We start from the raw sequence: 14,465 nt of genomic DNA on the forward strand, positions 1-14,465 counted from the left end.
AAGATCTAGAAAACCAGAAATAATTACTAGGTATGGCAGATAGGATCTGCATCTGTATTCATCTAATTGTTTCTTTGAAAGAGTAGGGTCTAAGCAATTTATTGATCACTGTAATCAATAAAACGTGCTTTCCAATAGATTTGTCTCTTGCAATTGTCTGTCTTTGGGACCAAAGGCTAAATACTCCCTGCCGTTTCTAGCATTCACAAGATCTAAGGCATTCCGGCAAGCTAATAGTACAACATTGAACCTAAGGAGTTAAATGTGAAGTCTGTACAATACAGACAGAATTTACATTTATTCAAACCCAGTGAATTGTACGTATGTACAATGGTTGTTACCACTAAGACACTTGATCTCAACTTTTAAATCACATCTAAGTTCATTCCTCAAGTTAGGTTCCCTAAGGAACTTAGTATTTAAAAATGAAACAGTATGAATTAGTTAATCATTAAACACAAGTTAAATTATTTTGATTCCGTTATAGTAAGATTCAAACCAAAGCTTCCTGGACAATGCCTTTTTTTTTCAATGTTGTTTCACTTTACTCTATTTGTTAGTGACATTTTGAGTACCTACTGTATTAAACTTTGTAGTGTCTTTTACAATTTAACACCCAACACCCATGTAAGTATAGGGTAGCTACTTCATTTAGTATCCATCAATATTGTATAAACAAGTATAAAAAATGCTGTCTGCAGAATTTCCCATTGGCTTAGTTCACTGAGCATTATTTCACATCCCTCCTGAAACCACATTGTGATGACAGGTATGTATTTTTTATCTTAAAGACATAAATTTATCTTATTTATTTTTGCAACTGGATAGCTTGACAGAAACAAGTGAAAACAGAAATTCAGGAAAACCAAAACACAGGTACAAGTTAGATATTTTCTGATTGATACTGAAGAACAAAAGATCCCTGGCTGGCTGCTCAACACACGGCATGCAGGCACAGGATAGGTATCGACTTACATCAACTTCCTGCTACATTGGTTTAAAGTCAGAAACATTTTGTGACAGAATGATTAATTTTTTAAAGCTTTAGTTCAGCACTGATGTTACAGTGGTATGTGAGAATCAGTAATGCAATATTTCAATTAAACATCAATCCAGCAACTTTTAATATCTATTTCTTGCAACACTATCAGAACATTTATTTGCAATATGCATATGATTCTGCCAGCATATGGTGGACGCATGTCAGGGAGAAAAGATTTTAAACATTTTGCACGCCAAAATGGTGTTTCACCACATCCTGCCCCCCGAGGTTTCACATTGCTCTAAATCACAGATCAAAAGAGTATTTTATGTTCAATCTCCTCATAATTTTCTTGTGATGACCGCAGTAACAAACTGAGGTGGCACAATCAGCTGGGTTGTTTCAAGAGTGGCCTGTCCCATGTCCTCTGTCCCCTGGTGCCACCTAGTGGGGTCAGACCCGGCTGCTGCTCCCCAGACTGACCCCTGCACCCGCAGAGGAGCCTCTGCCCACAGCTGCTGCCACAGCTGCACCTTCGGGGCTGCAGAGACACAGATGTCACACCTGTACAAACCAGTGGAGCTTTTTTGTGTCACTTTTACATTTACTATTGAGTGTTTGCATTCACAAGAAGTCTTACACTGAGCGTTTGCAAAGGATTAATTCCATCTTAACAGCAAACATTTTTGAAGTGTGCCTGGAGTAATCACATAAATGCAGTGCATAGCATAGACCAGAAAAATAAAACCTCATCCTAATTTAGGAAATAGAGCAGCTGTAGGATGTGTTAAATCCTTGTAATTAAGCACAAACATTTTATCAGTAATACTTATGCTGTTAGATTTACACCTACAGACGGAATCTAAAGCAACTGTAACAAACACCCATACAACAGAATGCAGCCCACAGACGGTGCCGATTTCACTGTTTGCACAGCCATACCCCAAGGGATCCAGCTCCACGGTCACCGCTCAGCCAGCAGCCCACCCACCAACCCCAGGGCTGTGTGCTGGTTTGAAGGACCTGGTGCAGCCACAGGGCTGTAACCTACAGTGGTTAAATAAAGGCAAAAGCCCCTCAAGGCAGCAGGATTTTTCTAGTGCAGGTGTGATCTAAAAGGAGTGCAAACATTTCCACTACTGAGAACTTGTGAGCATTCACTTTTCAATGGTCTGGCACACAACACAGCTGTACACTGGATGTCTTAGGAGGCCTGTGTTACTGGCTCTTTAATAAAAAAATGTTTTCTCAATACAGATCTATCTTTGTAAAGCAGTAGAATAAAATAAAGTAATAATAAAATAAATAAAATAATATGTGTCCACATCACACAGTAGCTCTGGCACTGCTACCTGCTATAGCACCTAAACTATGAACTAGGGTTCATTTAAACCAAAAGCAGGGCCCTGAGAAGTCACTCGTAAGAGTAGGTACTGCATTAACTGACTGCTCTCCCCTGTTCTTGGCTATTATTTATTGCACTCACAAAATACCTATGTTCTAGTAGAACTACTCCAGTGGAATGCTATAGGGCACATGCTCCAGCAGTACTTGCATCAGTACTGATGCACCGAGGAACATGACTCTCTGGTAGCCAGGCAGTGCCTAGTGCTGCAGGCAGGGAGAAAGCAGCTGGGGGGTGGCTGTAATGCTGGGCCTGTCTGTCCAACCAGGATCACAGCCATTGAAGAACAGCGATGACTGCTGATGTGAGAAGGACCCACCGCAATTATTTATAAAACTATCAAATGGTTCTTGTACTCAGACTAAGTGCTTGGCAAGCAGGCATCAGGTTACTAAAACCAGTTCACTGTATTGCCTACAAAAATAAAATAAAATTTTTCTCAAAATCTGATCTAAAATCCCTGGAACGGCAATATATGCTCATACACAGTTACCATCCACAGGAAAAGACAGTTTTAAGAAGAGTAGTTTCAACAAGTTAAATCTCCAGGGACACATCAAGACATTTATTTACTCTTTGGCAACGCTGAAAATTTTGTGGTGAGAACATGACTCAAAATATTCAGAGAGTATCAATAACATACTTTATGAGATTCATTTTTCTTAATATACTTTTGAGTAATGAGTAAAATGTCAACTGGCAAAGTTGTTTCAATGCCACTCAAGCCAGAAGACGGCTGTCCCCCAGATGCCACACAGGGCCGTTGCTGGGAGCGGCGCTGCTGGCCTGCCAAACTCACCGGGACCCGCCAGCTGGCTCTGCAGCAGCCCTGCACCTGGGGCAGCAAGCTGCAAGTTCCCAGCACGGCTCACAACCTTGTGTGTCATGTTTCCCTATCACATCAGCGGGAAGTGGCACAGCTAGTTACAAGTTAGCATTAGCAAAGTTACAAAACTTACCATTTGGGGTCCAACATTCACATTGACTGGTCCTAAGGTTTTTGGCAAAATCTTAGTTGGGGAGTTGGTGCTGGAAACTGGTAATGTGATTATTGAAATATTACCTAAAAAGAGCAGTAAAAAGAGAGTTTTAAATTGCTGCCTATTACCTATGAATAACGCTTTGGCTAATTCTCACATCATTTTAACATTCTGGAATCAGGTTAGCTTTTTTGTCTTGTACAAACAACACTCTCACATAGTAGCCTCCTGACTTTTTAGCAGGAATCACAAGGACACCTCACAAAACTACACCTTCATTAGTTCACCTTTAAAATTACATGTTAGTATTTTATTTCCAGAAACAATTTCTTCTTGCCTAAGACAAAGAACACACAGCCTGCCATACCTCAGCATTAAAAGTTCAAATTAAAGTCAGCATACAAATCCTATTTATAATCATAAGCATGTGTACAAAATATTGTATACGTGTGTATACAAAATATTGTATCTTTTAATCATTCCTCATCTGACTATCCTGAAGTATTCTACAAACACCAGTGATGTAAGCATATAATAGCCCATCGCTGAGCAGATGGACTGAATTGACACCTTTACAGCTTTAGCTAAAGTAACTGAGCAGGGCACTGGACATCAAGATAAAGGCAGCCATCCCAGCATGTTCTCATCCCAAGATGTTCACCTTTTTTGTGATCCTGGATTGCTTATGGATCTAATTCATCCTCTATGCTGAGAGCCTCACAAATGCTGCTGCTCCTCCTCTATTCCACATCCTATCTTGTGGCCTTGATTATTCAGACTTAGTGTCTTAATCAAAACTGTCATACAGCATTACCAGTAGCCCACAAGTGTTCAAAGTCGTGCACACAAGCTACTCAAAGTGGTGAACACACTTATCTACGGACACCGTGGCAGCAGCAGCTTCTGTTTCTATGACAGTTTCAAAGCAAGAGAGCTGGGAATCAATCAGTCAAATGCCTCCCCCCATTTATTCAAAATGGAGACAAACAGTGGTGGGTCTGGAGGCAGAATCTGGAGGCAAATATAAGGAAGAGCCACCACTGCCTTACAGTGCAGTCATCTTGGGCCTAGCTGTGCTCATGAGCCATCAGGACAAGGACTGGCTCTTGAAGAGCTACTGATGCTCTCCAACAATAGCTGACAGAAACCGGAGGCATCTGAGGTGACAGGTTCCTTCAGAAGAGCGCAGAGCCCAGAGCTCACCCCACCCTGCCCTGTCCTCCTACCGCAGGACCTGGCCAACACTCAGCCCAGCCCAGATGGCCCCAAGCTGACTCAGGGGTGTCTGACATCTCTGTTCCCTGGTCTTTTCCCATATAACTTGTTCTTCTCCACTGTCCACTTTTCTCTTCTCAGTTGGTCCTGAACTGTCGTCTTATTTCAGTACACCTATATTATTCCATGAGGTAACTGGAAAATCAAATTCAGTGTAATGTCTCTGTAATACAAAGCAAAAGCAATGCAATTGAGAGAAAAAGAATACTTAAAGAATCTTCTGTAGCTACAGCACAGAAGTAGAAAAGATGTAGACATATGCAAAGAGATATGAGAAATATTTACAAGTTGAGACAAGGATGTTCTAACATTCTGTGCAAATTCCTTTGGCATCTGAGTAACACTACTACTTAACATTAATTTTTCAAAAGGCAGATCTGTATCTGAGAACATCTTCAGAAGAAGCTTGGTTATTCTTTATTCAATAAATTGAATAATTTATTCAGTTACCTAACTCACCCAGAAAAAAAGAACTTGTAAGACCTATGCACTTGTAACCCCACCCCCACAGTAAATCCTCGCTCTATTAGGAAACACTTTTCGTGAGGTAGTGCCAGAGTGCACAAGATAACAGTAATTCATGATTTACATACACTGTGTTCACATTTTGAGCTCAAAATAGTTCTCAAAACTGGCCAGTTACTTGTCAATTTTACTTCCGCCACAGGATTTTGCCCAGATTTTCTAAAGTGTGCTGGCATATTCTCATCAAAACCTTGTCTCCCCTGTCATTGCAGCTGTTGTCATCAGTGATGTTCCTGTCACTACTGCTGTAGAATTTTTACTCTTTTTTGCTGCAGCTGCAACTTTTGACCCCCTTTTCTCTGAGATCAGCTCTCAAGCTATTTCTCTTTGTCCCTTTTCTTACCAGAGAAAAGAAATAAGTTACTTTTTCTGGTGCCAACAACATAAGGTCACAAGCAAAGTGCAGTGAAATTCAGAAATGTCAGCACTTGGCTTACAGTTCCCTTACCAGAGAGCCACCTCACTGAGTCGTCCCCAGCAACGCTTCCTGGCCGGAGGCACCGTCACATCACGTTTCTCAGTGCCAGATGGAGACATGTCAGACCCACTGTGCCACACAGTCAAACATACACATCAATCGCTGTGCACACCGTTTGTTCCTTTCTCAACACATGGCATGTAGATTGTAATCTATTTGCACTGGGCAATAGTTTTTAACATACATGTATGTGTATAGACGTACAGACACATGCAGGCTCTCTGAAAACTGTAGCTTAAGAATACAATACCCATGGCCAAAGCCACACACAACCACCAGATTCATTGTAGCAGCCCTGGAAAAAACACTTATCAAGAGCTACTGCTGCACTGTGCCTTCATTTAAAAGGCTTCCTAGACTAATGTACACAGTCACCAATTGGGCAACTTCAGTAAATACAAGGTTGTTCAAATTACTTGATCTAGTTTTTATAAAGACAGTCACTTCCTTATGACATCTTTAGAAGTCTTTCCGGCTAGAGTTACTGTCAGTAAAGGAGATCCTCATATGCTAATCACTACACAAATCCCCAGTTGGCAGCAGCAGTGTCAAAATGATCTTAAGAGTTGATTAAGTTTTCAAATAAACATTTCTCTGCCCTCATCCTTCCTTTTATATTTCTTTATCGGTAAATACACGTATGTGAATGTGCCAACTTTTAAACACAGACAGGATGGAAAGAGACCTGTTTCTTTTTGAGTGAAGTCTCTGTCATCCACTGTGGACAGAGGAGTAACCATGTTTTTCAAAATAAGAGGTCATTTTGTTTGTTTGTCAACAGTTGAAAAAATTGTAAACAAAAAGTTTTATCAATTACAAATAAAACATTCCCTCCCTCCTGTTTGTTTGTTTCTTTTCAAAAATATGACCTCAACTTTTCCAAATACTGAATGGTAGAAACACCACCTTCCCATTTCTCTTCACAGCAAACATGACAGTTGGTTCTGTTAGTTGCTCCAAAGAGTTAATGCATTTCCAAACAGCTCACATTGGAACCCCAACCTGAAGAGACACATTTAGCAGTCAGAGTCACCACCCTCCTCGAAACAGAGAAGTCCAACTTCCCAAAGCAGCCCGTCCTGCAGCCCTCGTCCCAAGGCAGCCGTGTCCGAGGGACACAGCTGTCACGGGCAGACCTGGTGCTGGCAGGACCTGTCCCAGCGCAATGAGAACACCACCACAAACCCAACTACAACTGGCGCAGAGAGCAGGCACTTGTTTGCTCAGATGACTAGCTGTATGTTACACCAATTTTTGAGGTTAGCGCACCTTTGCTTGCTGAGGAACTAGTAATTTCTAATGTTTTGATGGCAAGGTAGTATTACAAAACAGCAAGCATCAACAGGAACAATCTCTTCAAGTCTTATTTATAAAACAGCATAGAAAAAGCAGGAGGAGGAAGTAGATGTCACATTTTTTCTAGATCACCTAAAAAAATATTCAACAGATTTCTGTGTTCAAAAAGCAGTGTTCACCAAACTAGTTATTTATACTTTATCATATAGCAGTTGTAAAGGCTTTAAACATGATCAAATTCCACGTCTTAATAACAACCATCATTCGGGGACAAAAAAAGATTACACTGTTTCACTGAAAACCAGCAATGTGTACAGTGATAAGCTGAGCACAATGAGACCCGTCAGCCTCCTAGTCACGGTAATCTTACTGCATGGATGAAAAAGGTCAGCAGAGATGGATCAGACTAGAATGATTTGTATAATAATACTCAATTCTTATATAATGTTTCTCAGCAGTACTTTTAAAGCACAAAGGAGGTCAGCATCATTATTCCCATTTTACCAATGGAAAACCTAGCACATGGGAAAGAAACCTGCACACAGCTCTCAGAGAGAGGCTTTGATTGCAATATATACAAAACCGCCACAAACTGAGCATGCTCTTCACTGATGCAAATTCCAAATAAAAATCTGTCAGTGGACATACATATGTTTCTCTTGGAACAAAAGCACTTTTCTTCTACATGAATTATTTTTCCATCCCTCAGTCACCACTGTTGTTGCTTTTCATGGAGAAAAAACAGTGATGCTCTTCTTTCATATTTAGAAAAAAATGAACACTACATTACCATTATTCTTTCTGGCATTTGCAAAATAGTTGTACTTGCACACAGAAAGAATTCAATTTAAATGACATTCAGCTTCATGTTTATGTACTTGTGTGCTTAGCTTACATGCACACAGCAACTAACCACTTCACAAGACTAACTTTAAATCGTTATGTGGTACCTTAAATAGCTTAACTTCACACAAACAGCATGGACTCCTATACAAATATGAAGTTAAGAAGTTTTAGTGATTTTTTTTTTTTTTTTAATTTTAGAACCAAATCTGCTAGGTCTGCAGCTTAGTTGCAAAGATATTCAGAAACAATGTAAACTGGAGAATCTATAGAATCTGTCACAGCTGGTTTGAAGGAAACCATAGCTGATGGGAAGCACAGACCAACCAGCTGGGGTCATATAAAATGTGTATATGAATAAAACAAGTCTTTGAATTTTTAGACAAAACACCAGGGAAGTGTCGGTAATTTGGATTTCATATTCAGAATTCTGAAAGAAAGTCCACATTTTTTAAAGTGTATCAACGAACAGCCATTTTAAATAATACAGCCTACACCTGATGGTAACGGATGGTAAAAAACCCAGTTCAGAGTTGTGAAATATCGGAAGTCCACTAGGATATTTTGCAATAACATGTGATGCTTCCTCTGGCTCTTCTATTATGCTAAAACATGAACTGATCTCCAAGAGCAGGACACAATATTATAGAAGCACATAGAAAAACCGAATTATTAACATGCTATTAATATACATGTATTTTCTTGCTTCATTTGTTTATTGCACAAACTTAGTAGGCTATAAACCTAACTTTTAAGATTCCATAAGGTCCATAGAAGCATGTACATATCTAAAAATATATGAAATCAGAGATCTGTAGAAAAGAAAAAACACAACTGAGCAGATGATATTTCAGTGTACTTCAGGCTTATACTGACCAGTACATTTTCAGTCTTCTACTGTTCATTTTGAGACAAATGTATTGGAGTTAACAGCTGTAAGAATCTCAAAGTACCAAGTGTGGGCCTACCAATAACCTATTGATTCTGTTGTCTTGGTCATTTTAGCAGATCTCTTCAAGCACACAATGAACTCCCAAGCAATCATCCCCCTACGGCCCTGGTCAGATATTCAGTACACTGACACTAAAAGTGGTTTGTGCAGACCCCATGACCAGCGCTCGTTCCCACCCACAAGCTATGCAGTGAATCTGTCTTTTCCTTTGGTGAGGGGGAACAGGGAGTATTTTTTGGCTCACTCTGTTCCCGGGTCCAGTGAAGGTACACGGCAGTCCCGCGTATTGAGAAGTTTCTAAACCGCCAGTCCTACTGGGACTTAGTAAAAATTATGTACTGCATATAAAAGACATGTTGAAAGAAAGTTCACAGTGAAGTTGTATTAAAAGCTAAGATTTCCACCCAAAGCAATTTGGATTGTCATTTGATCTGATTAAGGAATCCTCCCTCATGGAACCTGGTGCAAGACCGGTGGTCTAGGGCTGGACGCCCTTTTCCCTCCACAGCAATGAGCAGAGAATACCACGTAAATTCACAGAATTTAAGAATATAGGAATAAAAAAAAAAATAACTAAGGACAATGCAATTCACCAAAACTGTTGTGTTAGTCCACATTATACAGTTTAAGATCAGAATCAAGTATGTCACTCATAGTCAACCAGTTCAAAACTATTGCTTCTTTCTTCCACACCCTGTTAACTAATAACTGTCAGCTCACTGTTCCGAGACGGAAGTGGACCAGCACCCAGTGTCTTCACTCAGATACAGACACACTGAGTCAGCCAGTAGGATTTGTTTAGGAGGCAAACAGAGTGGTTAACTTGTGAAATGAACTCATTTTTTACACACTAGTATTCCCCATAAAAAATAACAAAATATGGTTTCAGAAACCTTTATAACTTTTTTTTTTTTTTTTACAGGCATTTACAAATTTACAGTTAAATTTTCATTCATTATCAATTGAAAATTAAGCTTATGGTCCAGGTGACTTCTCTGTGTATTTAATTGATCTGATTTACTTTCGGGAATACCGCTTACTTGCAGGTTATGTACGTCAAGTACTTTTAAAATAAGGTAAAGCATGCCAAAACAAGACCTTGGAAACAGCTTAATTAAAAACGCAACCTGTCAAATACAAGTTAATCCTTACTAGATTTTTTCCCATTTATATCAGATGTATTATTCCTCATTCCTACCAGTAGCTATGATTTTTGAAAGAAACAACCTTGTTACAGGAGATGTCTTGGTTTTTTTTTTTGAGAAACTAATTCTCATTGGGAGTTTTCTGGCTCAAAGTCTATTACGAATTTTTTTCCAAAAAGCAAGCCTTCCTGATCATTTGTACTGATTTAGCTGCTGTTTTTGTCGTAATTGTAATAATTCTGATCAAACTCCAACTTTTTAAGTTGATGAAGAACATTAAAAATCATACCTAAAAACCACCTCCCAACCTAAACAAACTATTCTTGGTAAAATACATACTTAACAAGCAAGATACAAGAATCTGTACATGGAATAGCTGGGAGGGACCTCTGGATGTCATCTTGTCCAACCTAGCTGCTCAAGCAGGGTCAGACAGAGCAGGTAGCCAGAACCATGCCCAGACGGCTTTTGAACATCTGCAAGGATGGAGACTCCACAATCTCCCTGGGTAACCTGTATCAGTGGTCAGTCACTCTCACAGTAAAAAAAAATGTTTCCTGATGTTCAGACAAAACCTCCTGTATTTCAGTCTCTGTCCCTTGCCTCTGGGCACCACTGAAAAGCCCCTGGCTCCATCCTCTATGCATCTTCCCTTCAGGTATTTATTGGTAAGTTCGTCCCTGAGCCTTTTCTTCAGACAACACTCATGGCTCTCTCAGCCCTTCCTGTGAGAGATGTTCCAGTCCCTTCATGGCCTCAATGGCCCTTGGCTGGACCCTCTCCACGAGGTTTGTGTCTCTTAGGACACAGCACCCCGGGGCCTCACCAGGGCTGAGTGGCGGGGCAGGGTCACGCTTGTTCTCCTGTTGGACACTCCTCCCATGCAGCCCAGGGCACCGTTAGGGCGCATCGCTGGCTCATGGTCAGTTTGCTCCCTGCCAGCAGTCCCAGGTGCCTTTCCGCAGAGTCACTGCAGCCTGCACTGGTGCAGTGATGAATTTCTCCAGCAAGTAGAGGTTCCCCTGGATGGCAGCACAACCTTTTGCCACAGCACGCACAGCCTGCGCATTTCAGCTGCCCGTTTGCCATAGTGCTGTGCAGACTGACTGCTTCCCAGCCGGCCGGTCCACTCTGCTCCCAGGCACTCGTACGGGCTCGGCCAGGCTGTGGGGGGACGGCCGCGGGGCAGCACATGCGCGTGGTCCCAAACCTGCCCGAACAAAGCCTCTTTTTGTACATCTGTGCAGTTGTAAATATTATCATTCACGCTCATATTCCTAAATTCAGATGGACAATTTTAATTCAGCCAGTCCCACACCGCAGTACGACCAAGGTAGAGGCACCTGGAAACATAGTGAGTTGAAATTTGCTCAAGCTACAGAGTCTCGAGGCAAGAAACGTCAGTATCCCATGGGAGCAAGGCCATGGCACAAACCCACAGCAGCAACACCAGTTGGTGCCAGGGACAGGGTGCTCTACTAGAGCAGGAGCTGTACGGCTGCAGGTCCCGTTCTGCCCTCCCTTGGTGGGTGGTCAGCAGGGTGGGTAGCAATGGCTCCTCTGCCCCAGCCCACCACATCTCAGCTTGTTCTGCACACATCAAGTAGAAATCTTTTAAATCTGCATTTGCTCTCAAATCTGGAGTTCTCTACATATGTCATTTTGTTCAAAAGAATCTTCAGGACACGCTGTCCCTTTACCTGGCACTGCAAAAGGTAACAAATTAACTCATTTCAGGTGTGTCGGAGTGCTCACCTGATGGCACTACATCTCACTGAATTTGCAGCTGCGGCTTTGACTACTAAAATGATTTTGCAACTAATGTCTGATTGCAAACCTTTATCATATTACACGGCTTCATACATAGGCATCTCCAACATTCAGCAGATCAGGTAGCTTTGAGACTACTCCTTAACCTAGAAAGGAGCGCACACAGCCACAGACATCCATGTGGATGCACAGAGGGCAGGTGAGGTGGCTTTATGGGATAAGTGACCAAGTGGCAATACAGATGTGCCCTCTACTTGGAATCAGCAGGAAAATATTTAATTTTCCATTTCTGTGATATATATGAACAAGATTACAAAACTGCAAGTGCTTAATTTATTGACTGGGATTCTCTCCCAGGTGAAATTTTAAATTCTCCTGATTACAGGTGCAACTTTTCAACATGAATGCTACAGTATGTCTGATTTAATTCATTTACATCTTGAAACAATCACCCCAAAACCACACCTGAACTGTCACTATCTAACTCATTCACAAACCTAATTATACCCATTTGAGAACTAACTTGAACTATTATACTTCATGTTAGCAGAATGGGGCAACTCCACAAAGGCATCTTGCCACTTAAACCAGGATTTTGCCTAAATAATGGAGTGCCTTAGCTGTTGTCAAGTAACTTCATTAGGCACCACAGTTCTGCCTACACCCAGAAGTGTGTCAGTCTTATTAGCAAGGGACACACCAGGAGTTTCTCCAAACACGGACCCCTGATAAAACTTCAGAAGAACACTTGCATAACAGATATGTACAGGTCTGTCCCCAAGGCTAAGAAGAGCAACAATCATCTCTGTTCTCCAAAACATGAGAGGAAGCCTCCCTTTTGCATCCAGTAACCCAAGAGTATTCATTCACTAAAGAATGAGAACCAGGGCGTTTTTTTCTGTCTGGGAGAAGTAAAATGCAGATCTCCTACGGGAATAATTTTAATCACCAGTCTGTCCTTTCAGATAAGTAAAGGAAGTATAGTCGGCCCAACTTGCCACAACTGAACAATTTCAGCTGTAACAATGAGAATCTACCATGTCAAAGACTGAGTGAGAATGTAAATGAAAATGACTTTCAGAAACGAGATATCCAGACTGTGCTGTGTGGACTACTTAAAATATTGTACCCAGTGGCCATCCCCACAGCAAGTGGTCCCTGGCATTAGATGAGTAGCCTGGCCATTAGTCAAGAGTCATCCATATGTGGCATTCCCTCCCAGATCCTATGAGTATTCATTTCGAGCAGAAGAAACAAGCTCCAAATGCAGATGCTTTAGTCAAAAAAAGCCTGCGACCTATGAGTTAAAGGCAATAAATGTAGGAAAGTAGATGGTCTGATGAATGGGAATTGTTCACCGAACAAAGTGAACAACATTCCGAGTTAATGCTCTGCTGAGCACTGTGATATTTCTTCTGGGCACACCTAGAAAGAAAAATCTAGTTCCCTTCAGAATTAGGTAGCAAGTCTTTTTATGAGGAATACAAATTGGCATGTATGTGCTTTTGATTCTGCAATCATCACATTTAAAAGATGAAATTCCTTAGTAAATTTGTATTGCATTTAGATACACTGGGTACTACAAATGCTTCTTTTTCCCAGACATCATCAGTACAAGGAATAAAAAAAAATACTGGAAGTATTCTAAAAAGCCTGAATCAAAAAAAGCTACAGCAAGAAAGTCACAGCATTCAATAACAAGGACAGGAAACAAACAAGCAATAAGAAAACTGAACCCACAAATAAACCAAACAATCTGTCAACCTATTTAGGAATGGTAATTCAGATTTTACAATCTGCAGAAGTGACGCAGCAGTATTTAAAGACTTACAGATTAGATAGCAATACCTAAGTGGTCTGTGAGCATTAACGTCTCTAGCAAAATAAACCTGGAAAATATCCAAAGGTAATAGTGCATAGACACTACAGATCGTAGCAGGAAAGATAAATGGAGCCTGATCAAAAGCACACTCCAACAGCAGCAACAGAGTAACTGCTCCAGATGGTTCAGGGGAGAAACTTGGTGAGAAAAGAGATTTTGAAAGTTAAGCCTGTGAATGAAAAAAAAGCAGAGAAAGTAATTTTAGAGTACAAGGGTCAAGTGATTAACCATTTTGATTATGCATTTTTAGTGTGAAAAAGCCAGAAAATTTCCCCTACATTAACTATATCCAGCGATGCTAATTTTACAGAATGAGACTTCAGGTATATGAGTACAGAAAGAGCAACAGCTGATTTGTTAGGTGTTTCAAGGCATTCTCCTGCAGTTTGAAACAGCATCCTCAAAGATTCAGGCTGCACTCTGCTGTTATTAGGCAAACCGGCAGAGCAGTGGGTTTACCTAGAACAGTCCAGCATTTTTCAAAATTAAACCCAGTAAAACCACAATTACACAACAGATTTCATAGTATAATAAAAGATCAGAGTTCATTTAAAAAAGGAATGTGAAAAAGGAAAGCGAAATGTCTTACTGTCTGCTTATTTTCTATGTATACAAATAGAATTCTCTTACCTTTTGTTGGACTCTGGTTCTGATCTATAAATCCTCTCAAGTCTCCATTTGTGGAAGTCACACCAACCTGAACAAAACATTTTTGAAGTCTTAAAATATGATAAAACTTTCTATGTTTCTTAGCATGCAACTAACAGTATTATGAAAGTAATCTGTTCTGCATTTCTGAAACATTATAATCCTATGGATAGAAGAGTCTAACAAGAGCATGAGATTCAAAGCAAAGGATCCAAGACAAATTCTAATTTTAACTAAGTTCTTACCTAAAAAAACCCCTCAATATTCTGATAGTGTTCTACACA

At 40.5% G+C, this 14,465-nt stretch overlaps 1 protein-coding gene across 5 annotated transcripts in view; it reads right to left on the minus strand.

Annotated features, from left to right (window-relative positions):
• The window catches only part of TFDP2 (transcription factor Dp-2), a 53,420-nt gene that overhangs the window by 24,757 nt on the left and 14,198 nt on the right, over positions 1-14,465 (minus strand). For 3 of the 5 annotated variants that reach the window (XM_065844433.2, XM_065844432.2, XM_071812518.1), the window contains exons 3-4: positions 14,164-14,230; positions 3,347-3,450 (exon numbers count right to left, since the gene is read on the minus strand). In XM_065844433.2, the coding sequence (XP_065700505.1) occupies positions 3,347-3,450; positions 14,164-14,230 (171 nt within the window). Of the gene's footprint in view, positions 1-3,346; positions 3,451-4,601; positions 4,825-14,163; positions 14,231-14,465 lie in introns of those variants that run through there. The other 2 variants (XM_071812517.1, XM_071812519.1) reach the window with 2 other exon arrangements.

This window comes from Patagioenas fasciata, chromosome 9 (genome assembly GCF_037038585.1).
Source record: "Patagioenas fasciata isolate bPatFas1 chromosome 9, bPatFas1.hap1, whole genome shotgun sequence".
NCBI lineage: Eukaryota > Metazoa > Chordata > Aves > Columbiformes > Columbidae > Patagioenas > Patagioenas fasciata.